Source organism: Hylobates moloch, unplaced genomic scaffold (assembly GCF_009828535.3).
Source record: "Hylobates moloch isolate HMO894 unplaced genomic scaffold, HMol_V3 SCAFFOLD_8, whole genome shotgun sequence".
Classification (NCBI taxonomy): Eukaryota; Metazoa; Chordata; class Mammalia; order Primates; family Hylobatidae; genus Hylobates; species Hylobates moloch.
Window position 1 is genome coordinate 13,478,993 of NW_026652283.1, and position 25,488 is coordinate 13,504,480.

The 25,488-nt window shown below is 40.2% G+C and overlaps 1 protein-coding gene across 1 annotated transcript in view; it reads right to left on the reverse strand.

Moving 5' to 3' along the window:
- The window catches only part of GUCY2C (guanylate cyclase 2C), an 83,018-nt gene extending 58,494 nt beyond the window's left edge, over nt 1-24,524 (reverse strand). The window contains exons 1-9 of the mRNA XM_032159697.2: nt 24,159-24,524; nt 15,858-15,970; nt 14,070-14,134; nt 10,888-11,103; nt 9,199-9,320; nt 7,501-7,597; nt 4,657-4,774; nt 2,455-2,590; nt 707-792 (exon numbers count right to left, since the gene is read on the reverse strand). Coding sequence (XP_032015588.1) covers nt 707-792; nt 2,455-2,590; nt 4,657-4,774; nt 7,501-7,597; nt 9,199-9,320; nt 10,888-11,103; nt 14,070-14,134; nt 15,858-15,970; nt 24,159-24,375 — 1,170 coding nt within the window. The 5' untranslated portion in view covers nt 24,376-24,524. The remainder of the gene's footprint in view (nt 1-706; nt 793-2,454; nt 2,591-4,656; nt 4,775-7,500; nt 7,598-9,198; nt 9,321-10,887; nt 11,104-14,069; nt 14,135-15,857; nt 15,971-24,158) is intronic.
- Between the last annotated feature and the right edge of the window lie 964 nt (nt 24,525-25,488).

A 25,488-nucleotide genomic window follows, 5' to 3' on the forward strand; every position in this document is an offset into this window, starting at 1 on the left:
TTATAGTTTGGATGGATACAACATTGGATGACATGAAGACGGGTGTTTTTTGTTTTTGTTTTTGTTTGTTTGTTTGTTTGTGATTAAATGCTGACCAGCCGTCAATGGTGTGCCAGATAAGAAGCTATGCACTGAAAAGATGGAGAGGTGAGTAGACCACTTATTTTCTTTAAAGAACCTACTATTTGGTGAGGAAGAAAAAGTGAATATAATATGAATAAAAGCATAGCATTATAGGGCTGTTTATGTGGGGCTCAGGTTTACACATTTAATGATTTTCCTGAGAGTTCAAATGGAGATAACAGGGAATATTTCATTGAAATCTTTAGTTGTGAAAATGAGTAAACAATTCTTAGGAAAGACTTGTGATCCTCTCATTGGTATCCCATCAATAGTCTGGTTGTTATATTATGTAATTTATTTTGGGTGGATATTTAAAATATCTATACCTATCTATATGGATATAGATATAGAGGTGTAGATATATTAATAGTAAATACAGTGGATATTCTGAGTAAGAAGTTTTATGGGTCAAAATGCTTAAGGAATACTACCCTAAGTGGGGCGTAATTGTGAAGTTGAAATGAACTGTTTTCAGATCCTAAACATAATTTCTCTTAATTCCTTTGCTAGTTGTCCTCTTCCAAGTTATCCCTCCTCACCCAGTCACAGCACCCTGCATTTTCTGATAAGCAGTGAGACGTACTTTCTTGGTGGCCACAGAGGTATACAGAAGCACCATGGTACTGTCAACATCCCCCCAGTCGTCCAAGGTCACTGGACCATCATACCCTAGGGCAAGATCAGAGTATGTTAGAGGCCATTGTTGATTTTTGCCTGACAGATGAGTTGGATCATGACAGAGAGTGTAAAATGGGTTCAAACAGCTCTGTTTCAAATTTACTGAAAACATTGTTGACATTAATAGTCTAATCAGATGGCACCAGGATTGGCTTCTTGGCCCAGAGATCTCTGGAGGGCATTTTTATAGGAGAGGTATTTATTTAGAAAAAACAAAAAACATTTTCATTGCATTTAGGGTGGCACTAAATGTAATGAGTCAATAAGTCCCTCGATTATTAGTGATACATTTTTGCTAAGAATATTTCCTGAACTCCTAGCATGGTGTATAGGGTCACTGCACAATCTTAACATAGATTGTAGGAAGATCAAAATTTTTTCACTGTCACTTGTTTGCTGAAGACATTGAATAAAATTACTTAAGTTTTCTGAGTTTCAGTTTTGTCATCTATTAAATAGCAATATGAGATAAAACTATTTAGGTAAAAAACAGTGATCAAATTAGCAATGTCACATGGTTCAACATAACAATGAACATTTATTTCCTGTTTACGATATACCAGGCTCTGTGCTGAGTGATTTATATGCATTATCATATTATTATTCCTGGAATATCATGATATAGAAACTATTATTATCTCCGTTATATTGGTGAGAAATAATTTATTTAGTCAAAGATATTAAGGGTCATACGGCTGGTAGGTGGCGGGAACAAACATTTGTTTGTTTCCTAGTTAAATGTTCAGCCAAATGTTAAACCTGTGCTAATCTATTAAAATGCTCAACCGTGGTCATGGAAGTGAGGAAATTAAGAATGCATATAAAGTGCCTGGTAGAATTTGGGACACATGGGATGACCAACAAATTACTGTGTCTCCCTCCCTGCATCTTCAGTGAAGCAGAAGTGATCTCTTCCTGCCATTGTCATACACCACAGACACTGGTGCAGCCCTCAGTCCTAATGCTGGGCATCTGCTGCCCTCCGAAGCCTACAGAGAAAGTCACTTACACTGCAGTAAAACAAAGGTTTTATAGAGTAAGACTCTGAGGCAAGTTAGAAAAGGCCACTATCATTTGTCTTGGACTTAGTGTACATTACATTTAGAAGAAAATTTCATAGTCTCAGGATGAGATCTGGGAAATGAAAGATGAGAGTTTCACTAGGGGCTTGTAGGAAAGGGCGACATTGATCCATGCAGTTCAGGAGATTCGTGTTGTTTTGGAGGGTATTATTTTGTGGAGTTTTGATAGCTAAAGGTTTAACACAGGGTCCCAGATCCTTAAAGGATAGAAAAGGAGATATGGAAGGACCCAAATCAAACTGCAAATGTTTATCCTCTTGTTAGTCTCCAAGCACAGTCAGGACATTACTGCTCAAAATGCCTTCTGATCAGCTTGTTCATAAGTACAGAACCTGCGCTACCTGCCCTTTTCTGTGACATCCAAAGATCCTAAAAGACTGAAGCATAAACCGGGGTTCAGTTATCAATAACAGCACCCTCAAAGTTTATGTAATGATGTTTGCATCCAGTTGAGTTCAAAGGGATTTAGCTGTAGAATCATCTATTGCTAAACCCTCTTTGTTGCCCCAAATCCACTCAGAAAGCCCATATTTCTTCACCTTGGGGTTATTTGCTCTTAGTAGACCAGTACCTTCAAAAGTGAGATTTCTGAAAGCATGAGCAAATTTGGGGGTGGTAATATTTTCTCCATTTTCAAGAAATATCTTCAGCATATGTCCAAAGAGCAGGATTCCATTCAAATAGGCAAGAGCAAAGTCTCGTTTTGTCTAAATAAAAAAGGAAAATATTAAAACGGGTCCTTCACAAAAGAATCTTGTCTTGAGCCTAGAACAAAAGGTTGTTGGGATCAGCAGGGTAACTGGAAAGTTAAAGGGATATCAGGGGAATTGAAGGGATGTTATTAAAGGAGACTTTTAGAATACTCTTCCTTGGAGGCCGGGTGAGGTGGATCATGTCTAAACCCAGCACTTTGGGAGGCTGAGGCAGGCGGAGCACCTGAGTTCAGGAGTTCGAGACCAGCCTGGCCAACATGCAGAAACCCCATCTCTATAAAAATACAAAAAAATTAGCCTGCTGTGGTGGCACATGCCTGTAATTCCAGCTACTCGGGAGGCTGAGGCAGGACAATCACTTGAACCCAGGAGGTGGAGGTTGCAGTGAGCCGAGATCCCACTGCACTCTAGCCTGGGTGACAGAGTGACACTCCATCTCAAAAAGAAAGAAAGAAAAAAAACTCTTCCTTGGGTCAGTGTTCTTTATTCTTTATGATCCCATGTCACAATTCTGTCTTCTCTTAGAATCAATAAAATGAGGGAAGTAGCTATAAGCAGTTATACTTCATTCCCATGATGAAAAACATACAAATGCAACCAGGAAAGGCAACATGAAGTATTTGCATAATTCTTATAAGATTTTATATAGAAATAATGTTAGCTTGTAGTTGATTGTTTTTATTAAAGTGCAAAAGAGAAACCCAAAAATCAAAAACTAAAAACAATCCCTGCGTTTAGGTATTCTGAACGGAACATGAGCAGTTTTGATTGGATAATACCACTGAAACTGCTTTGAATACAATTCTGATTGGGTATTACTTCATGCCCCAAATGCCTGCCCTGGGAAAAATAATGGAGAGGGTTAGAACTGCTGTGCCTCAGCAGCTGGAGAATGGTGACCTTCACAGGGCTGAGTGATGAATTAAAAGCCCTTGCTGAACTGAGACCAAGTGGATTCTATTACCTTGGGCATGTTGGACTGCCCATTTGCAAAGAATCGTATTTTTGCTAGAACCATGAAGACGGTCAAATGATATCCAGATATTACACTCAGAATTATATTTGCTGGAAAAATAAAACTTTCATTGGTTTCAGTTTCTTTTGCTGAAAACATTTCATGAGGTAAAAAGAATCCAGTTAAGACCCAGCTCCAAAAGAGGATACAGTCCTTAATTTTGGCATGGTCGTAAATGAGAGGACTTAGAACTTCTAGCTGGGAAAAACTGTGACACCCCAGAGGTATTCATCTTTCTTTGCAGCTTTTTGGGCCTGACCCTTGACTTGCCATCCCAAAGTTGTTTAAGGTCATCGGCATTGCCTCTTCCTCCTCTTCCCATCCCAGCCTGCTCTCAATGGTTTGTCTCTGTGGGCAGAATGCATCAAATAGATTTAATCATATGAAAGTACAGGGACTGACAAAGCCCAATATACTATTAGAATCAGGAGCCCTGCATTATATTAAGGTGGCCATGATTTAGTGTCCAAATGGAGACTATTTTTTCGCACAAATGCTAAACCAGATGGCTTAGTGGTATAACAGGAATACACCAACTCTCCTGGGCAAATTTGGAAAATGGTCAACTTAATTATAATGGAAGACAATGTCTTAACCTAGGAATACACATTTCTAAAGGTAGGATTTTAATATCAGTGACAGGAAAATTTTGCTTTAGGATGTAGGGAACTTTCCAGTAACCCTTGCTTTATTTTACATTATTTAATTTCTACCTCTTGTAAGTGTAAGATTGACCCTCAATAGCAGGGCTTCTTCCTGTCTTTCCGTATTGTTACTTTCATGCCAGTGTTGCAGATGTGTCCACTGTTGTGCTGTTCTATAGTCTAGCAGAGTGACCTATAGTTAAGAGCTTTGATAGGGATACTGCTGTTTCAAAATGCAGTGCATGTAGTTGGTTTCAGTTAACATTTGTTGAGTGAATTGGAGCAAGTAAAAATAATTGCTCATTTTAGAATTTGGGTCCTAAATAGAGAAAAATTATCTTGCCTTTGACAAAGAAAATAATAATATATTATTTATACTATAACATAAAATAATAGCTTACTGGTGATAGAGTCCTGGAGAAAGAGCTATTTAGGAGGGAATTCCCAGGAGATAGCGTCAGAACAAGGACATTTTTCATATAGTCAGGGGCTGTGACGTTGTCCTCAAAGTACTGGTCACTGTAATAAAAAGCACAGGTTCCTCATGAAAATTAGGAAAAATAGAGATGCATCTTCTACAGTTCACACAAACTATACCATCATCCTTGAAAATAGTTTAAAATATTTTTTTCATTAATCTGCAAAACTTTCTACTTTCCCCAGATAGAATTGTTTTCTTCTGTGCTTGCTAGGTTAAATAAGAGAATTTAAGCAATTGTGGTTAATATACGCAAAAGGAAAAGAAAATCAGAATACAGATATTTCTTGATTTCTTTGAGATTTGGGGTGCTATGGACATGTGAGCTCATGCTGGCTTTTAAGGCTTGGTTTATAGGTAGAAACTTTATTTTCTTTAAGTGCTTTTAACAATTTAGAGATATTGAGACATGGTAGAGAGAAATTTTATCACTAAACTTGTGTTTTAGATGGTGAAACATAAGCATAAAAAGACTAAACATCTTCTCTAACATGGTAAGCTTCTTGATATATGGAACATTAGCTTATTGATTCTTGTATCCTCAATTCCTAGACAATGCCTGGCACATTGTAGACTCTCAGTACTGTCTAAGATTGCTCTGCAAATGCTATGGTTTATTTTTATTTTTACTTTTATTTTTAGTTTGTTTTATTTTATTTTTAGACGGAGTTTCACTCTCGTTGCCCAGGCTGGAGTGCAATGGCGTGATCTCGGCTCACTGCAACCTCCGCCTCCTAGATTCAAGCGATTCTCCTGCCTCAGCCTCCTGAGTAGCTGGGATTACAGGCGCCCACTACCATGCCCGGCTGGTTTTTTTTTTTTTTTGTATTTTTAGTAGAGACGGGTTTTCAGCATGTTGGCCAGGCTGGTCTTGAACGCCTGACCTCAGGTGATCCACCTGCCTCGGCCTCCCAAAGTGCTAGGATTATAGATGTGAGCTAACATGCCCGGCCTCAAATGCTATGGTTTCTAAGCTTCCTATTATTTGGAGGTTTGAAAAGCATCTGATATGTTTGAACTGCTGCAATTAGGCTGACCATTATTTAATGTTTTTATTTAAAAACAGTTTTTTAGAAGACAAGGTCTTGCTACATTACCTAGGCTGGTCTTGAACTCCTGGATTCAAGCTATCCTCCTGCCTCAGCTTCCCAAGCAGCTGGGACAACAGGCATGCACTGCTGTGCCCAGCATATTTAACATTTGAACACATCTACTATGTGCTAAGAACTGTATTGGATATTTTACTCCTATTATCACATTAATCCTAGAAGTACCCTTATGAAGAGGACATTTTAATTCTCATTTTACAAATGAGAAGACCTAATCTCAAAATGCTACAAAAATCCAAGAGTCAAAACAACCAGAAGTGTCAGAATTAAAATGTGAATACATTATGTCCAATTTAGTCTCATGAGCTTTCCAAAACATAGCCAGGTGTCCTTTGGGAATAGTGACAAAGGAATGCCAGCACTTTGGTGGTTTATTGAGGATTTCTGAAAGTACAATTACACCAACCTGGCTACAGTAAGGACTCCTTCCAGGGGCAAAGCAGCTGTTGAAATCAATGAGGTTCTTGGAGTGAAATATCAGTAACTCTGCCCTCTTTCCTGTACTTTTGTAGTTAAGAGTCTGGTTGGTTAATTAAATTACCTTCATGAATGTGGAGCCATCAAACAGGCCTGCAGTTCCTATACTTCATTTCCATTCATGCTGTGAGAAGTATCATTAGTGTAGGTGAAATGATCAGGCAAATATGGGAAAGATCTAGACAGTAACAGCCTCTTGTTTGAATACAGACAGGTAATGATTAATGGGCCCAGTGAGATAAGTGAAGTCATGTGATCTGGCTTCTGGGGACAAGGGGCATGGGCATGGCAGTGACACCTTCTTCAAGCCTAATTTGACTCAAACATTACCTTGGCACAGCTTGTCAGTGGGGTCTCCAACCATATCAGATAATTAGCCATAAAAAAAGATGGGATGTGATCAAAGGTGCTTTCTGCTCTCCAGCATTTTTTCTCTTTGGCTCGGAGAAATGTGGAGGAAAAGATCACCACCTAGTGACTACACCACAGAGGGTGAGGAATAATTGTGTATATCAGACTCATACAACTGAAACTTCAAGCTTATCAGAGGTGGTTGAAGGAAAAGTAATCTAGGACCAAAGGCCATTAGCAACTGAAGGAAAAAAATGGGGCTGACATTACCAGGAACAATATTATTGAGTCTTTAGTTGGTTTATTATTTTCTGGACAAAGACTTTTAAAAACAGGCTAGAGATCAGGATCGTATGCTTTTTCTTTCTTTCTTTCTTTTTTTTTTTTTTTAATAGAAATGAGGTCTCACTGTGTTGCCCAGGCTGGTCTGAAACTCCTGGACTCAAGTGATTCTCCTGTCTGGGTCTCCCAAAGTGCTGGGGTTACAGGTGTGAGTGACCATAGCCAGCCAGGATTCTATGTTGACTGAGCAGACCTCAGTCATAAATGGACATGTGGGTTCAATGGGGCTATAATAAACCCTTTATATTTACAAATGGTGAAGGTGTCAAAGGAATGCATCTCTGCTAAAGCCACAGTTAGCTAAATAAGAATGAGGGTGTGACGGAGTATATGTATAGTATATGTATTTGACGGAGTTCAAATATTATCATCATACTTAACTCCATAAGGCGTTGTGCAAAGCAAGAGAAAAGAGAATGTGCCTTTTGGAAATCCTTGGAATACTTCCTTTTTGAAAGGAGGAGGGTTTTTCCAAATATTATACCTACTTGAAAAGATCCACTAGAATAATGACAATGTCTTCAGCCACTGCTCGGTCACCCTTCAGCTTGTAGAGGAACTCTGGACCACCACACATAATAATCACTGGAAGAGAAGGTAAGACAAGGAGAGAAATATATGACAGTCTACAGGCAAACAGGCAGGGAACCAGTTGCCTGAATTTGAACTCAGTATGTTAATATTAAATTTTTTAAAGATAAACTCCAATTCCTTAAATTCCTCCTTTCTTTTTTGTTTCATTTACAATTATAGAGTCAGAATAGAGCTGAATGGGATCTTTTTTAAAAAATCATCTAGTCCATCATTCTTTTAATTTTATAGATTTAAGGAGGCTGAAGCCAAGATGCCAAAGGGTCAAAGAACTAGTAGATGACAAAGACAGCTCTGATAGTCAAGTTCAGTGCTTATTCCATTATGCCAGGCTGGAGTAATTACAAAATATGTTGTCATAGATAAATGAAGTATACCTCACCATTTGTAAAAGTGGTTGAAAAAGATATTATAAAAGTGTGAACTGAGAAGAATTTATAAAGTCTCCCTAAGCAACTTGGGCTTCATCTGTAGCCTCTTCACTCAAAACTTCATCTTAGTAACTGCAATGCCAGAGTCCAATCTGAAGTCTACCACTAATTTCTGCCAGCTATCCTGAATGCACAGTTTTATGAGTGAGAGGAGTTGGGGGAGACTTCATTAGATCTTTTTAGATGCTGTGCCATTATGCTGCCCTGTTGAATTGTAAACCCTTTAGGGACATAAATGCTTATATGTTTCTTTCCCACCATATCTTGGTTAATGTTTTTGCAACTGGTAGGCCATTAATATAACAAATGCTTGATAATGGCAATAAATGATAATTTGAATATCAGGAAATCCGCCAAGCAAGCATCTTCCCTTGTAGAAAATTCTCACAATTGATTCCTTTGCCCCTGATACATTCTTGTTTGTCGAGAGAATTCTGTGGAAACTTCAACAAGTCCCCTAATATCTTAGTGAGGATGACTTTTTTTTATTTGAATAGATTTTTGGGGGAACAGGTGGTGTTTGGTTACATGAATAAGTTCTTTAGTGGTGATTTCTAAAATTTTGGTGCACCCATCTCCCAAGCAGTGTACCCTGTACCCAATGTGTGGTCATTTATCTGAGGATAATTTTTCATCTAATTAGGTTTTCATACTTGGTCTCTAGCTGGTAGATCACTGGGCAGGTGAGACACAGAAGGAATAAGAAAGTGAGATAATCTTTGCTTACCTTGTAATTTTGCATGAAGCTATGTAATCAATAAATTCATCCTCTTGGTCACCAGGAGGACTGGGGCTCAGAATGTGTGAAGATTGGTCACAAATCCAATAATATGTTGGATTGAGGTGAATTTAAAAAAAGAGTTTGCTGAGGGTGGGTCATAATATCATTTGGGTTTATAAAAGCTGGATTTTAACATCATCATTATTTTTAATATAATTATTCAATAATACTTAGGTATTTTCTCTTAGAGGATAAGGGTTTTAGTCAACGAAAGGAACAATATAATGAAGTTACATGCAATTATAGATCTCCCAAAATATACAAAATATGTATGAGTAATGATGATAGCTCTGCAGTGGAGGATTTGTTGAAATGACTTATAAGGAGGTGGTAGTCATAAAGAAGAAGTTAGCAAAAAAAAAATTATCTTCATGTCTTCTTACCATTGCTTCTCCTGTTGTGGTCCGTTAAGATATCCTGAAACTCCTTATCTTGTCTTAACACCACCTTAAAGCTGAGTTCGTGGGAGAAATAGGAAACGCTAGCTTCCAGAGCATTAAGGTACCTGGAATAGGAAAAAGAGAAACTAAAACAGCTTACTTCCCTCATGGCCTTTCATGCCTTTCACTTCTTATTTGCAGATCTATCCTGGGATTTATTCATCTAAAATTCATTTCTGCTATTAACACAATAGACAGCACACACCATGATACCACTAGTTTAGATTGTAAGATCTAAATTAGTGAAAGGATGGGGGAACTTTTAGGGATCTTCATATATACATGTAAATTGTTATCCCCATAATCACAGTGTATGTTCTAAGCACATTCTAAGCAATTTTGTGAATATGTGGCTTGGTTACTTTGATTTATTCTAAAGTGAGTTGTCATGATATCTGACATTTGGTGAGTCATTTGTGATGGTTTCTGGCTGCTTGCAGGAAGAGGGTTCTACTCTGCTCTATAAACTAGTCCCATTATCATAGGTAAGTTGAAACCTTGAATCTACAGTACAAAAATTCACAGTTGATAGGAATAATTTCTGCTCCTGTTTAAACCTCACATTAGATACTGTGGGTTGATTCCTGTGGGTCCCTAGACATGCATCCCTGGTGGTATCCCATCTTAGCCTTTTGCTTACTTAGATGGAGAGAGAATGCAGAATTAAGCAGCATCCTGGAAGTACAGGCAGCAACCCAGCCAGATTTCCTCTACCACCTTTGTTGGAGTTGAATGAATCTTTCCATTTTATTTTAGTAATGATACCTGATGTGGTTAGGCTTTGTGTCCCCACCCAAATCTCATCTTGAATTGTTATCCCCATAATCCCAATAATCCCCACGTGTCAAGGGAGAGACCAGGTGGAGGTAATTGAACCATGGGGGTGGTTTCCCCCATGCTGTTCTCGTGATAGTGAGTAAGTTCTCATGGGATCTGATGGTTTTATAAGGGGCTCTTCCCTCTTCCCTTAGCACTTTTCCTTCCTGCCACCTTTTGAAGAACGTGCCTTGCTTGTCCTTCGCCTTCTGCCATGATTGTAAGTTTCCTGGGGCCTCCCCAGCTGTGTGAAATTGTGAGTCAATTAAACCTCTTTCCTTTATAAGTTACCCAGTGTCGAGCAGTTCTTCATAGCAGTATGAAAACAAACTATTACTAATACAATACCCATTATTCCTGTTTCTCCCCCACCTCTCGTTCCTCTGAAGAAGTGTGAGATCATTTTTCCTAACTAATTGTAGGTATAGGCAAGATGCATGTTCTCTGGTATTGTTTCTTACACAGGAGTGTGAAAACATTAACTCCTGGCTTTCATTTTCCTTATCTGTAAAATAGGGATCCTATTACTTGTTTTATTTTCTTCAGATAACGTACTGTATGAAATCAATAAAACTGATGTGAACGTACTTTCAAAACAGTAAAGAGTGTTGCAGATGCAAACTATACTGATTATTTTTACAACTCTATATTTGCTTGGTCCCCTTTGCTTTTATTTATGTGTGAGAAAGTGAACTGATGTCTATACCCAATGCTGTTACCAGTGGAAGGTGCATCTAATAATAACTAGGTGGCCTGCATGATCCTATGGCTTCTCTCCATGGCAAGTGCTAATGAAATATTAATGATCCTGTTTACCAGAAACAGTCCTCAGTCTCTGTACCATTCTTGTAAACATACGAAGTGCTCCAGGAATAAGTTTTGAACGGCAGATCATTGGTTTTCCAAAAGTTAACCAAGAAGTACGTCAACTTTCTAGCTGGAGACATCAGCCTGGTCAAGGTTTCCTTATAGTCACATGACAATCCAAAACTTCCAGCTGAGATCATGGGGTAGCTCAATTCTGTGTCAAGGCTATGTCAAGAGGTTGAGGAAAGAAACCATTATCAGTATTAACTTAAGTAGCACAAATAAGATCCCTCTTTAACCTGTTTCAGCATGTATGTATAAATGGTAAGAATGAAATCGGGTCATTAAAGCAGGTTTCTCATGTATATAGGTGTCTTTCTCATACAGCTAAGTTTAAAAACATTTGTTGAGCACATGCTATGTTCTAAGCACACTCTAGGCAATTTTGTGAATATGTGGCTTGGTTATGTTGATTTATTCTAAAGTGAGTCATCATGATATCTGGGCTGGGATACAGGGGAAGTTGGGATAAGAAAAAGGAGAGACCACCACAGCCACTATAATTGTTGTAAAGCCGAAAAGATGCCATCTACACTTTGCCATGCATTGCCTTCTCCCCAGCCTGTTCACCTCAGTATCTCCAGTCAGCTAGGCTCGTATGTAGGTGCTTAGTATGTATTTAACAAAGGAAGGAAAACAACATCCCCTTCCGTCTTTAGTGCTCCATCAAAAGGTTTTAGTGGGCTTCCTGCTTGCATCTCAAACTACAATATTCACAGTCAGAATTCTCTTTCATTTCTGCTCCTCCAAACGGTTTTTCATTTATTTTAGTCTTTTGAGATTGCAAAGGCTTCTTTGACTACTTTCCATCTCTCACCCCAACATCATACCATTGATTGATTCTACCTTCAAAGATCTTTGCAGTTATCCTCCCTTTCTTTGTCCACTTCCTTCTTGCTAATCCAGGCCCTCCTTCTCTGCTGACTTTCCTGTCATCAGTCTCTGCCTGTGTCTTTCCTATACACTGTGGTCAATCATTCTTCTGAAAGTTGGCAACTTCTCCTGGCATTCCCAAGCCTAAAACCTTAGTGATTTCTGATGCGAATCTCATTAAATGCAACTTCCTTCACCTGGACTTTCCTCCCATGAACTTCCAAATATGGTCCTACTTAATTTTCCTAGTCTTGTCTTTATTATTCCCCTATACATTTCCTGAACTCTGGTTAATACAGAGTTCTTCATTTCCCTGCTTGTTTGCTTTTACACATACTTCTCCCTCTGCTTGGCTAGAAAGCTCATCTCCTTATGTCTCTGCCTATTAAAATTGTACCCATTCTTCAGCATGCAAACAATTGCATCTCCTTCATGAGTTTTTTTTCCTCCATTGAAGCTTAGTCCCCTCAAACAGAGGTGACCCTTCCCTTCTGTGCACTCTATAGCTTCTCTTTTCTTTTCCCTTCTCTCTCTCCCTTCCTCTTTCTTTTTCTCCTTTCTCTTCCTTTCCTTTCCTTTCCTTTCTCTACCTTACCTTACCTTCCCTCACCTCACCTTCCCTCACCTCACCTTCCCTCACCTCACCTTCCTCACCTTCCCTCACCTCACCTTCCCTCACCTCACCTTCCCTCACCTCACCTTCCCTCACCTCACCTTCCCACCCACCTCCCCTTCCTCCCCTCTCCTCCCCTTCTCTCCCCTTCCCTTCCCATCCCTTCCCTTTTTAATAGGATCTCACTCTGACACCCAGGCTGGAGTGCAGTGGTGTGATCCTGGATCACTGGAGCCTTGTCCTCCTCGGTTCAAGTGATCCTCCCATCTTGGCCTCCCACATTGCTGGGACTACAGGCGTGCATGACTACACCTGGCTAATTTTTTTATTTTTAAACTTTCTGTAGAGCAGGGTCTCACTATGTTGCCTAGGCTAGTCTCAAACTCCTGGGCTCAAGGGATCCTCCTGCTTCGGCCTCCCAAAGCCCTGGGATTACAGGCGGGTGCCACTGATCCCTGCCCTCTGCAGTTTCCTGTTTCTATTTCCCTGATGGCATCGATCTCACTGTGCCTTGTATTGGTCAGGAGAGTCCTTGTCACCTTCTCTATTTGGGTGGGCAGGGGCTGTGTTTTACTTAATTCTCTCTACTCTGACATAGCTAAAATGCTTCTTTGCACGTAGAAGGTCTTCATAAATGGTGAATCAATTTTTCCAATCCTCCTTTCCTTTTGAGCATGCTCTATAGCAATATTAGTAAGTGATCAGGTTAGATGACAGTTGGGAACAAATGCAAGGAAGAGTAAGATTCTGGATCTGTCTGCATTTTGGTATAGAAGAGAAGCTGAAAAAGTGCTCAGTGAGCCTGAGCATCTGAGGCTGTTTGTAATGGTGGGTGTGAGGTGACAAAAGCAAACTTTGCAACACAATTTTCAGAGGTCCAATGTTTACCCTTCAAAATCCATTGCAAGTAATCCTCTGCACAGCTTTCTCTGTGTAGATGAAGGGTGATTCTTGATTCAGGGTCAGATTGAACAGGTACAAAAAAGGAACTTGGGCAGATTTTTGATTAGGGAAGGTGTAATTAGCAGAACAAAGTATTTTTTGGTTATAATTACATTGTGTAAAATGAATGGAAGAGATGAGGACGATTTTCCCAGAGCCAGAAAAATATGTTCATTCTAGAATATATTGAGAGCTTTGTTCTAAGATAGTAAGGGCACTGTACAAAGGACTTTAACATGTCGTTTATATAATTCTCAACCCCATGAACTAAATATATTGTTATTTTCCCCACTTTCACAGACCTACAGGATAGAACAGAACCCTACTAGTGCCCTGGGGTGTTGTACTTTCTTTTGTGTTTCCCAACCCTCTACCCATACTTTTGTGAATATTTTATTTATTAAACTCCTCAAATTATCCAATTTCACTGTCTTTCCTGCTTTGTCTCAAAACTCTGACTTTTTACCCATACCATATTTTCTCTCAAGGTCAGATGTTAATGACTCAACCTGAACGGCTACAGACATTCACTCCATGCTGAGCAAGGGAAGTTACCTGGTTAAGAGAATAACAGTTATGGGGAGATGGCAAAATACTAGACCTCAACACCTCTGATTGTGTTGCCTTGACCAGACTGTTGTTTGATGAGTCCTTTAAGTTGCAATACCATGTCCTGACTTCAGTTCACGGTAGTATTACTTACTACATCTGGAAGGTGGAGTATGTACATGAGGGCCCTATGAGGACACAGCCCATCCGTTTCGCATTCTGTAGGAGAGAAAACAACAATGAATTCCTAGAACTAAGAAAAATACTCAGTGGACAGGAAAGAAGTAGCAAGGGGAAGGCTCTCAGAGGTTTAGAAAGTGGGGCCTCCCAAGATGCTCAAACTCAGAGCAGCATAGGGTGCCTTGGGCTGGACGAAGATCAACTGAGGCATGGAGAGGTTCGAGAGGGAAAACACACTACAGGGAGGGAAGGTATTTTACAAAGGTGAGCTGACTGGAGGTGAACCTGGCTTCCTTCTCAATGCAGGATGGGAAGAGGCAGAAGAGGGACTGGGAGGCTGTAGCATTAGTAGTGTCTGTAGGCCAGATAGTGGTGAGATGAGATTTGGAGGTGCTTTGAAGGGAGAGGGCAAGTTTCAGTTGTACAGAGAACTACAAAACAGTAGTGAGTAAAATGCTATGCAATTGATTGGATGATTTTTTATCTTATTTTCTCCTATTTCTTAAGGGGAATCTGGTTGGGACCATCTCATCCCTGGTTTTGGAGAACCAGGTTATACCTCTCTCTGTAGAGGCAGAGAAAAGCAGCATATATTTCTGAAATTGTGATGTGGAGTTTATTGAACTATGCTTGTGCACACCTTACCTTCCCAAGATTGAGAATCACTGCTGTGGTAGCCATTGTTCCTGATGGGAGTGTGGCCTGCCTGTTTGGTGTGAAGTTATTGTTTAAAGTTTAGAGCCGTGGCTCTACTCCCAGTGCTCTGCTGCTCAGACAGCCTTTTCTTTAGTTTCTGTAGTAAGGGGGTGCATTGCACATCTGCTTGTCTCTAGAGAGCTTTTAACACTCTTTATTTCCTTAAAGCTCTGGTTGGGATTGGGGTTTGGGGATTGGGAGGAGGAACTAGGCAAGGATCTCCCTCTTCCCATTTTCATCCTTTGACATTGCAGTTACTACTTTAAGTTAGGTGTCAGATTCAACCCTTAAGCAATTAACTATGATCTGATATATGGTGATGACTTGAAGCAGAGATTTCTGGTGTGGGGCCTTGCAATATGTTTTTAAACATGATTTCTCAGGTATTTCTTGAGGGACACAAAGGCAAACCAGTTTATACTAACATTTAAATAAAGAAACTTAAAAACTGGCTGGGCGCAGTGGCTCATGCCTGTAATTCCAGCACTTTGGGAGTTGAACGCGGGCAGATCACTTAAGCTCAGGAGTTTGAGACCAGCCTGAGCAACATGGTGAAACCCTGTCTCTATAAATAATATAAGAAATTTGCTGAGCATGGTAGCACATGCCTGTAGTCCCAGCTACTTGAGAGGCTGAGATGGGACAATCACCTGAGCCCAGGAGCTCAACCTGCAGTGAGCCATGATTATGCCACTGCACTCCAGCCTGGGCAACAGAGGGAGACCCTGTCTCAAAAAACAAACAAACAAACAAAAAACCCAAAAAACAAATCAAAACAAAATTTTAAAAACAATTTAAAACAAAAGAATTCTTCTCCTTACAACTGAAAGTGTATACACAGTACATAGCCAAGGCTCTCCTCACTTTCCTGGATTCATGGAGGGCCCCTGTCATTTAGGTCATCTGTAGGGATAAAGCCAGTCTCCTGCCTGGTACTTGGCCACTCATTCAGCTATGTGGCTAGAGATGATGGGAGAGCTGCTTCATGGTCATGTGCCTACATTTCACACTGGGATTATCCTGTGCCCAGAGGCCATGAGCTGCATCCACAAAAGCAAATACTTACTGAAATTTTCCTGAGTAGGTCGAGGCCTTCACAGGTGCTACTCCGGCAGTCGCCTGAGTTATGAATCAGACCATCCGAATACATGAAAGTAGCATTCACAGTCACATTTAGGCCTGTCGTCCAGAGATGAGGGAAAATAGAACACTAGTGTTATTTTTCAGTAATTTATAGCAGCCATGAGATTGATTCTGGGAAGAAGTGGATATCCATTTTCAGGCCTAGGAATATTTACATCCTGAGCCCTTGTTTTACTCCTGGTCACTTTTTTCTTCTCTGTGTCTCTGTCTCTCTATATCTTTGCATCTCTGTTTCTCTCTCTCTCTCAACAGTTTTGTTGAGGTATAATTTATCTATCATAAAAATCATCCATGCTGAGTTTACGATTCAATGACTTTTAGTAAATATATATAGTTGTGCAACCATCCACACGGTCCAGTTTTAGAACATTTTCATTGTGATCACTGCCCTCTTCATCTTTTCACAACCCTAGATGCAGCAGGTCTCCTGTATGGACTGGAGAGTGTTGGGAATAAAAGACATAGACATTATGATAACCTGTTCTTACATGGTCCCCAGGTGCTGTTTGCTGCCAGCTTGCAGGAGGCTGCAGTCTTCCTTGGTCTCTGATCTTTATCCATCCAGTCAACAAACAGTTATTAAGTTCCTGCCATGTGCCAGGCGCTCTTCTTTGTGCTCATGATACAGTATTGAACAATAGTTCCTGCTTTCAAGAGGGTTACATTTTCTTTGTGCGTTACACAGAATAATGCATTTCTGATAGGGTGGTCATGGAAGCCCTAGGGGGAGCTGGGACCTGCGTGAAGACTGAGCCATGCGATACATGGTTTCTCTGGTCAGAGAGAACAGCAAGAGCAAAAATCCCAGGCAGGACCCTTCTTTGGCATTTCAGGAAGAACAGGGAGGCCAGCGTAGTCCTGACAGAGTAAGTGAGAGGTAGTATGGATGAGATGTGAGGTCAGAGTGAGGCCACACCGTGCATGACCATGTGGGCGTTAGTAAGTGCTTTCAATTTATTCCAGGATAAGATGTTTTGGAGGACTTCGAGCAGAGAAATGATATTGTCTGACTATTATTTTTAAAGAATATCTCTGAATCCTGATGGAGAGAATAGATTGTGGGGAACAGAAACAAATGCAGGGAGACTAGTGAAGACATGATTCATAACCTAGGTTAGATTGGACTACAGTAGGTGGAGCAAAAGTAGAGAAAAATGGTTGCATTTAGGATGTATTTTGAAGGTAGGAAATTGATCAATGCAACATGAAGTATGAGAAAACGAGGACTCAGAATAACGCCAATATTTTTGGCCCGAGCAAGTGGGTGAAGGGAACTCCTATTGACCAAGATGAGAAAGAGTGTGGGAGGAGCAGGTTTGCTAATGTGGTGTGTGTGGTGATGGAGGTGGACATGTCAGGTGTGAGATGCCTGTCACACTTCCAGATAGAAAGGACACTAAGCAGTTGAAATACACCCATCAGAAATAGTTATAATGCAATCATTCTTATTGATAAAAAGCTGTCACATCTCTGTCTCAGATTTATCATTCTTGCTCAAAAGGGGTGTCTTGGTCAGTTTTCTAGAAATTAAAGCCTGAGACAAAAGCTTTATTGAGTTTGTCTTACCAGAGTCCCATATGCTGTAAATAGTGGGATCTGAAATTGAAGCTGTGATTGTCTCATCCCAAACCAATTGTACATTTTTGATATCTCAAATCAAAACTCACGCATGAGGGAATGGCCTTTTACCAGCTTAGTGATGCACCAAAACGTTAAATCCAAAATTTATCAATGGGTATGATTATTTGTTCTCAACGAATCTTGCTGTATTACAATTTTTAGCCCCTGTCTCTCCTGGAGCATTCAAGATACAAAGTAAATAGTCTATGAGAAAAATACCTGCATGCCCTCAGAAAGTTCCCTGCAGCCACACTTCTCACATGAAATGAACATGGTTAACAGTCTAACTATCATCTATTTTTCTAAAGAAGGTGCTGCACAATTCTGTTTTCTTTCTTAGTAGACAGGGAAGGAGATTGTATAGCATTACAAAATTTCCAGAAAACCCCTTTGTCTTTAAAATACATCCTCTTACTTTAAAATGTTTCTAATCAAGGATAAAGAAAACAAAAATGTCTTCATTAGTGTCCTAAATTAGATGAGAGTTTTGTTTGGATTTCACTCTCACACATTTCTCCTCTTAGAAAGCAATACAAGAATTGAAAACAAGTTTATCTTTGAAATATCTGTTTGGTCACAAGGATGGCTGGCCTTACTGACCAGAACACCACTCCTGGGGTTAGGCATTTCCTGTATGAGCTACTCCCAAAGCCAAAGTGAATTATGTTCATTCTGGCTTGAGGTCTTTGTATAATGGAGAACTCCCATATTAAGATGGAAGCAAGGGTCTTGCTGGTGATATCCCTGGGGACTGCTAGGCACCACGTTTTAGAAGGGAATAGCAGAACCATTTGACCACAATCTGTCTATTACATTTTGGTTCCTTCCAATAAAAAGTAATCAGGACAAATGTCTGATTCCTAAGCAGGGATGTTCTTTTTTTTTTTTTTTTCTCTTTTTCTTTTTTGAGACAGAGTCTTGCACTTTTGCCCAGGCTGGAGTGCAGTGGCATGATCTCGGCTCTCTGCAAGTTCCGCCTCTCGTGTTCACGCCATTCTCCTGCCTCAGCCTCCCGAGTAGCTGGGACTACAGGCGCCCACCACCACACCTGGCTAATTTTTTGTAGTTTTAGTAGAGACAGGGTTTCACCGTGTTAGCCAGGATGGTCTCGATCTCCTGACCTCATGATCCACCCACCTCGGCCTCCCAAAGTGCTGGGATTATAGGCGTGAGCCACTGTGCCCAGCTGCAGGGATGTTCTTAAGTTTGCCAAGTCTACAGGGAGTCTGGAAACCTCAGTCCACAGTCCGGCATTATAAGTGATTTCTTATGTGTTCTTGTACAAGCCATTTTAATTTCTCTCACTTAGTTTCTCGCATGTAAAATGAGGTTAAAACCAAGTTTGTAAAATGGGATAATTTTTAATAATACCTTTAAAAGAGCAAAGCATGTCTATAATAGAAGTTGTTCTTCTGAACAAATAAGAATGTTTTCAAAGGTAGAGACTTGTTCTTTCAAAGAATGGAGGAGTCTTTGCACTTCTACAGCCACTTGAGAGATGTCTACCAACTTTGCTTTTTTAAGTTTGAAAACACTGATACTTTATTCAATAAGAGAGCTGAATGAGGATGTCAGTACTTTGGTAGGACTAGCCAAATAGGAGACGTCAATGTAATTAGACCAGTCAGAGATATTTAATGGAGGAGAAGGGGGGAGTGATGGGTTTGATAGCAGTTCACACTTAATTGAGTGTAACCATGAGCCAGCTTCAGTACTAAGCCCCATATGCCTTTTATTTTATTTAATTCTCATGACAACAGAGAGGATAGAGAGAATTTGAAACCAGGAGAACAGAATGAATGAGGCTACAGTGGACCTGGGGGAATGGGAGAGGGCATGTGAGGAACTGTAGAAAATAGGGTTGGAGAGGGTCTTAAATGCAAGAGGAGTCAAAAAGTGACATGGAGGGCAGCACACAGTCACATGAAGATGGCCACACTTGCAGCTCCTCTCTCTTGACCTCCTGTCTCTATGAGGGCTCTGTTCTCTCCTACCACCATGAGCCACAGTGAAATGACACTTAAAAATCCAGTGCTCCAGGCAGCCCATGACTGACACAGCTAAACTCAAGTAGAAACCCTGGCACAGTGCCTGGGAAAAAGGGAACCAACATCTGTTGAGTGTGACCTCAGACAAGTGACTTCTCTACTGGGGCCCCAGTTCCTCATCCACTTATTAATAGAATAGAGCCGGATGATCTCTTTCACTATATGCCTAGCTTTGGGCTGTGATGTTTTTACAGGTATTATTTCACTTAATCCTCTCTGAATCCTTCAAGGTAATATTTTGTCATCCTCATTTAAACATGAGAAAATGGAGGTCTGGAGAGGTAGATTAACTTGTTTAAGGCTACACAGCTAGCAAGTAGTAGTGCAGGGATTTGAACCTAGGGAAGTCTAATTTTAGAACTTGATATGCTGTAGAACAGCAGTTCTCAAGGTATGAGCCACTGAGGTACCCTTAGTCCCTTTCAGGGGATCCATGAAGTCAAAGTCATTTTTATAATTATACTAAGACATTCCTTATTTTTTTCCAGTCTCTTTCTCTCATGAGCATATGATAAGTTCTCCAGAGGCTATATGACATATATTATTGCAACAGATTGAATGTAGAAGCCAATATGAGAATATAGCTATCTTCTCTTAAGCCTGACATTAAAGACATTTGCAAAAGTATAAACCAGTCTTCTCACTCACTTTGGTTATTTTTTTTTCGGCTTGAGAAATATAGATTTTCTTTAATAAAAATATTATTTGTGCTAACAGGTATTTATTTGTTATTTTTGATGAATTCATAAAAAATGTTTAAAATGTTTCTCAGTTTAATTTTCAATACAATCAATACTGATATATGTAACCACATAAACATAACTCTTCAGCACCCTCAATAATTTTAAAGAGTTTAAAGAGGTCCTAGGCCAGGTGCAGTGGCTCATGCCTATAATCCCAGCATTTTGGGAGGCCGAGGCAGGCAGATCACCTGAGGTCGGGAGTTCAAGATCAGCCTGACCAACATGAAGAAACCCTGTCTCTACTAAAAATGCAAAAAATTAGCTGGATGTGGTGGTGCATGCCTGTAATCCCAGCTACTTGGGAGGCTGAGGCAGGAGAATCACTTGAACCTGGGAGGCGGAGGTTGCGGTGAACCAAGATCATGCCATTGTATTCCAGCCTGGGCAACAAGAACGAAACTCTGTCTCAAATAAATAAATAAATAAAGAGGCCCTAATACCAAAATATTTGAGAATGGCTTCTATGGAGCATAGTATAATATGCTGCCTCTCAATATTTTACTTTTATGTGTACTGCTTTCTCTTCTTTTTAATTTGGTGGGGGTAATGTTTTCCCTTTTATCACTCCAGAACTCAAGTGATTTTTCTAGAAAATACTAAATATTTTTCAGACAATGACATAACTTCAAATCAAAGGTTTACTTTTAAAATAAGCATTTCCCCCACGCTACTTTTCATCCTTTCCTACCGACACTCTCCGCCCCACAATGATATCTCATGCCTGGGAGGATGGATGGAAAGCTGAACAATATGGGGTGAGCTCAGAACTCTCTCTTCCTATCTAAGGCTTTAAGGATGGGGTTGGACCAATGTGGACCAACATGAAGCTAAAACCTCGGTGCTAGGGTCTAGGAGTGGGACCGGCTCAGCCTGAGGGAGCACACACAAGGTATGGGTCATGTGATTAGCCTTGGAACCATACATCCTCAGGGAGGTGATGTCATGAAGTTGAAGGAATCTCTTTTTTTCATGTTCTTTCCCACTAGATTCTGAATGTTCTTCAAGACCCTCAAAGCTTTCCTGATTCCTAGAAAAAATATTGATCATTTCCCTTTGAACATCACATATAACGCTTGAACTTTTACTTTTCTTCAATGTAACCCTCAGATATATTGTCTTATAATTTTTTCCAAATAATGATGCTCACCATGTTTAGAACATGAGCTATCTTTCTCCCAAAAACCTGTACCTTTTATGTTTACTATGCATGCATATCCATCCAACAAAATGCATTAACAAATGTAAAAGTCTGGGCATCACAGCTTATTCCTTCATCTCCATAGAGCTTTCCACTTAAATGATCCATTAACAACCTGCCCACTAATAACTGTATTTTACAAATGACATGAGTGAAACCTGGAGATGATAAATAGCTCACCTAATGTCACTCAAATGTAAATAATGGAGCAGGAATTCAAATTCAGATTGTATGCGGCAGGGACCAAGGCTCTAACTAACATACTATTCAATTATTTTAGGTGCTTGGTAATGTGTTCTAGCAGTAGCAACAGCACAGCAACAATAAGAACAACTACATTAACATCAATAACAACAACAACAGCAACAACTACCATTTATTGAGTTCTTACTATGTTTCAGTCAGTGAAGGAGGTACTTTATATGAGTTTTCTGATTGAATCCACATGCTATCCATATGGGGTAACTACCAGTTATTCTAATTTATAGGTGTGGGAACTGAGGTTCCGAAAATTTAACTAGCTGCTTAAGGTCATACCTGTTGTGAATGGTCTGGCTGGAAAATAAATCAAGATCTGTCAGGTTCCAAATATCTGCTTCTAACCATAATGTTCCACGGCCTTGTTTTAATTAGAAACTTAGTTCACACTGGGTAAAGATATTGCAATGGATTCCAAAGAGTGACCCATGTACTCCTTGGGATCAGACAGATGTGGGTATGAATTTCACTTCAAACAGACAACCTAAATGACCTTAGCAAAGTTGTTAAACCCCTGCTGTGAAACCAGTGTCAACCACGCTAACCTCACAGAGCTGTGGTGATTAAAGAGGTGATGTAATTGAAGTACCTAGAACTTAGCTACCCCATGACAGGTACTTAGTAACTGAAGAAACCAAGGCTCAGGGAGACTAACCCAGGATCACAGAGAGAGGAAACTTTGGGGCAGGGATCCCAATCCAGGTCCTCAAAGGACAAATCAAGTGTTCTTTCCATTGTACCACACTGCCTCGGTAAATAAGGGGATTTTACTAAATGACCTCCTTGTTCCGTTATGGCTCTAGATCAGATCCGTTCACTTACGTGTGAATCTAGTTTCAGAATTGGAGAGATGTCGTATGTGCACAGAAGTAACTCATTATTCACATCTGAACAGCTGCCCTACTTCCACAGAATTTTAAATAGAGAAAATTAAGACATACCATCCTTAAAACCACAAATGACCATTAAGATGCATTAAATACTCATTGACTCAATAAGTCTATTTCTGGTAATCTAATCTCAGGGAATGCAGAAAATGAAAATGTTCATTGAAGTATTGTAAAAATAATAATGAGAAATTTAAAACAAATGAAATATCCTACATCAGAAAATTATTATATATATTATCATATATATCCCCCAAATTAGGTAATTTATATCCAGTGGATATGATACATACTGGATATTATATATCAATTCACATGATGACTGGAAAGGCCATGCCGCTCTAGGAAAGCCACTTGTGCAATAATGTGAAGTGAACCAGAAGAATCCAAAATTGTTTCTATGCCATAGTGATCACCAACCACATTCTTAAAAACAGGAAGCTAAGAAGCACATGAAAACAGACTGGAAACATCCAGGTGGCTGGGAATCATGGATGCTTTTTTTCCCCCTTTATTTTACACATTTTATGTAATGTTATAAAATTTATTTTTATAACTAAAAGATACAATGAAGAACTGCAACAATGAATTTGATTACACATGTTTTGTGTTAACTATGTCTGGTAATGACAGCCACAGGAAATGTAAAGAGTGAACAGGCCACCCCGTCTCTACTAAAAATACAAAAAATTAGCCAGGCGTGGTGGTGGGCACCTGTAGTCCCAGCTACTCGGGAGGGTGAGGCAGGAGAATGGCGTGAACCCGGGAGGCGGAGCTTGCAGTGAGCCGAGATAGTGCCACTGCACTCCAGCCTGGGTGACAGAGTGAGACTCCATCTCAAAAAAAAAAAAAAAGGAGTGAACAGGCCAGAGACAAATGTCTTTCTCTGGATAAAAGGCCCAGAGAAAGATTTGGTGTCTATGTGAAATTGACTGTCTTAATTCATCTTCTTGATTAGTATCCCTGTGAAATCTTAGGTCCAGACCAAATCTTACCTCTGAGTACAGAAGGAAACATGATGCCTTCCTGGAACTGGGCAATAAACTGAGTTTATTTTTATTTATTTTCTTTTTGAAGAGATGAAGTCTCGCTATGTTGCCCAGGCTTGTCTTGAACCCCTGGGCTCAGTGTCCCTCCTTCCTTGGCCACCTAAAGTGCTGGGATTACAGACGTGAGCCACCACATCTGACCTAAACCCAGTTTTAACTGGGACATTTCACCGCCGTGAACACTTTACATTTCCTAAGTCAGGGCTAGTCCCAGCGCAAGGTGAAGTGTGAGTGAGCACAGCATAATAGGGTTCAAATTCTTTCCTCTAAGGAGCTACTGTCATGAAATAGAAAGGGGTTTAGGGACAGCCCTTAGAGAAAGTTGTGTGACCAAACAAAGAACACAAAGTCTTTGCTTAGCAACCTTTTGTCCCCAGAGGTAGTAACAGAGTGGAGGAGGATTCTATTAACATTTTCTTACCAGCGTTTTGCAGACGTCCTCTCACTATTTCCAGCCCCTCGTTCACCGCATCTTCCAAGTTTTCCAGGGGCTCTGCAAAGGCTGAGTTGTCCATCATCAGGACGCTGATTTCATAGCTGCCATTGTGGCAGTTCTGACTCACCTGGGAACTCCAGGACAGCCACCCGGTCTGGAAGAGCAGTGACCACAAAGCCAAGTCCAACAGCAACGTCTTCATGACCCCAATCACATTAGAACCATACTCCTTGTGCCCACTTGCTTTGCTCTGTTGGGCTCCTAGGGAGGCAGGGAATCCAGATGGACAGCCTCTAGTGGAGTCCTTCAGCCCGCTCTTCCCCACGCTTCTCTCTGGTCATGCCCAACGGGTCACATGGGCCGTGGAATACAGCCTGCTTGCCAGTAATTAGCAGCTACATTATGGCAGGAGATAAACCAAAGTTCACTTTGTGTTTGCATCCAGAAAGGTCAGAGCTATAAACAGAGAGATTACCTGGGCCTCACCCAATAAAAATGCAATAATTTGTGATGCATCACTGGGAAGAGGGAAAAGAGAAAGAGGGCAATATATCATATACATAACAAACTTTGTGAAGTGGAAAATAAAGGTCAAAGGGCTTTAGGAAAACACAGCTACAATTGACTATTAGTGCCTAGGTTTTAGCTGCACATTGAAACGAAATCCTTAACTTTATATATATATATATATATATATATATATATATACTTTAAGTTCTGGGATACATGTGCAGAACGTGCAGGTTTGTTACGTAGGTATACACATGCCATGGTGGTTTGCTGCACCCATCAACCCACCGTCTACGTTAGGTATTTCTCCTAATGCTATGCATCCCCTAGCCCCCCACCCCGCAACGGGCCCTGGTGTATGATTTTCCCCTCCCTGTGTCCATGTGTTCTCATTGTTCAACTCCCACTTATGAGTGAGAACATGTGGTGTTTGGTTTTCTGTTCTTGTGTTAGTTTGCTGAGAATGATGGTGTCCAGCTTCATCCATGTCCCTGCAAAGGACATGAACTCATCCTTTTTTATGGCTGCATAGTATTCTATGGTGTATATGTCCCACATTTTCTTTATCCAGTCTATTATTGATGGGCATTTGGGTTGGTTCCACGTCTTTACTATTGTGAACAGTGCTGCAATAAACATATGTGTGCATGTGTCTTTATAGTAGTTATTTATAATCCTTTGGGTATATACCCAGTAATAGGATTGCTGGGTCAAATGGTATTTCTGGTTCTAGATCCTTGAGGAATTGCCACACTGTCTTTCACAATAGTTGAACTAATTTACACTCCCACCAACAGTGTAAAAG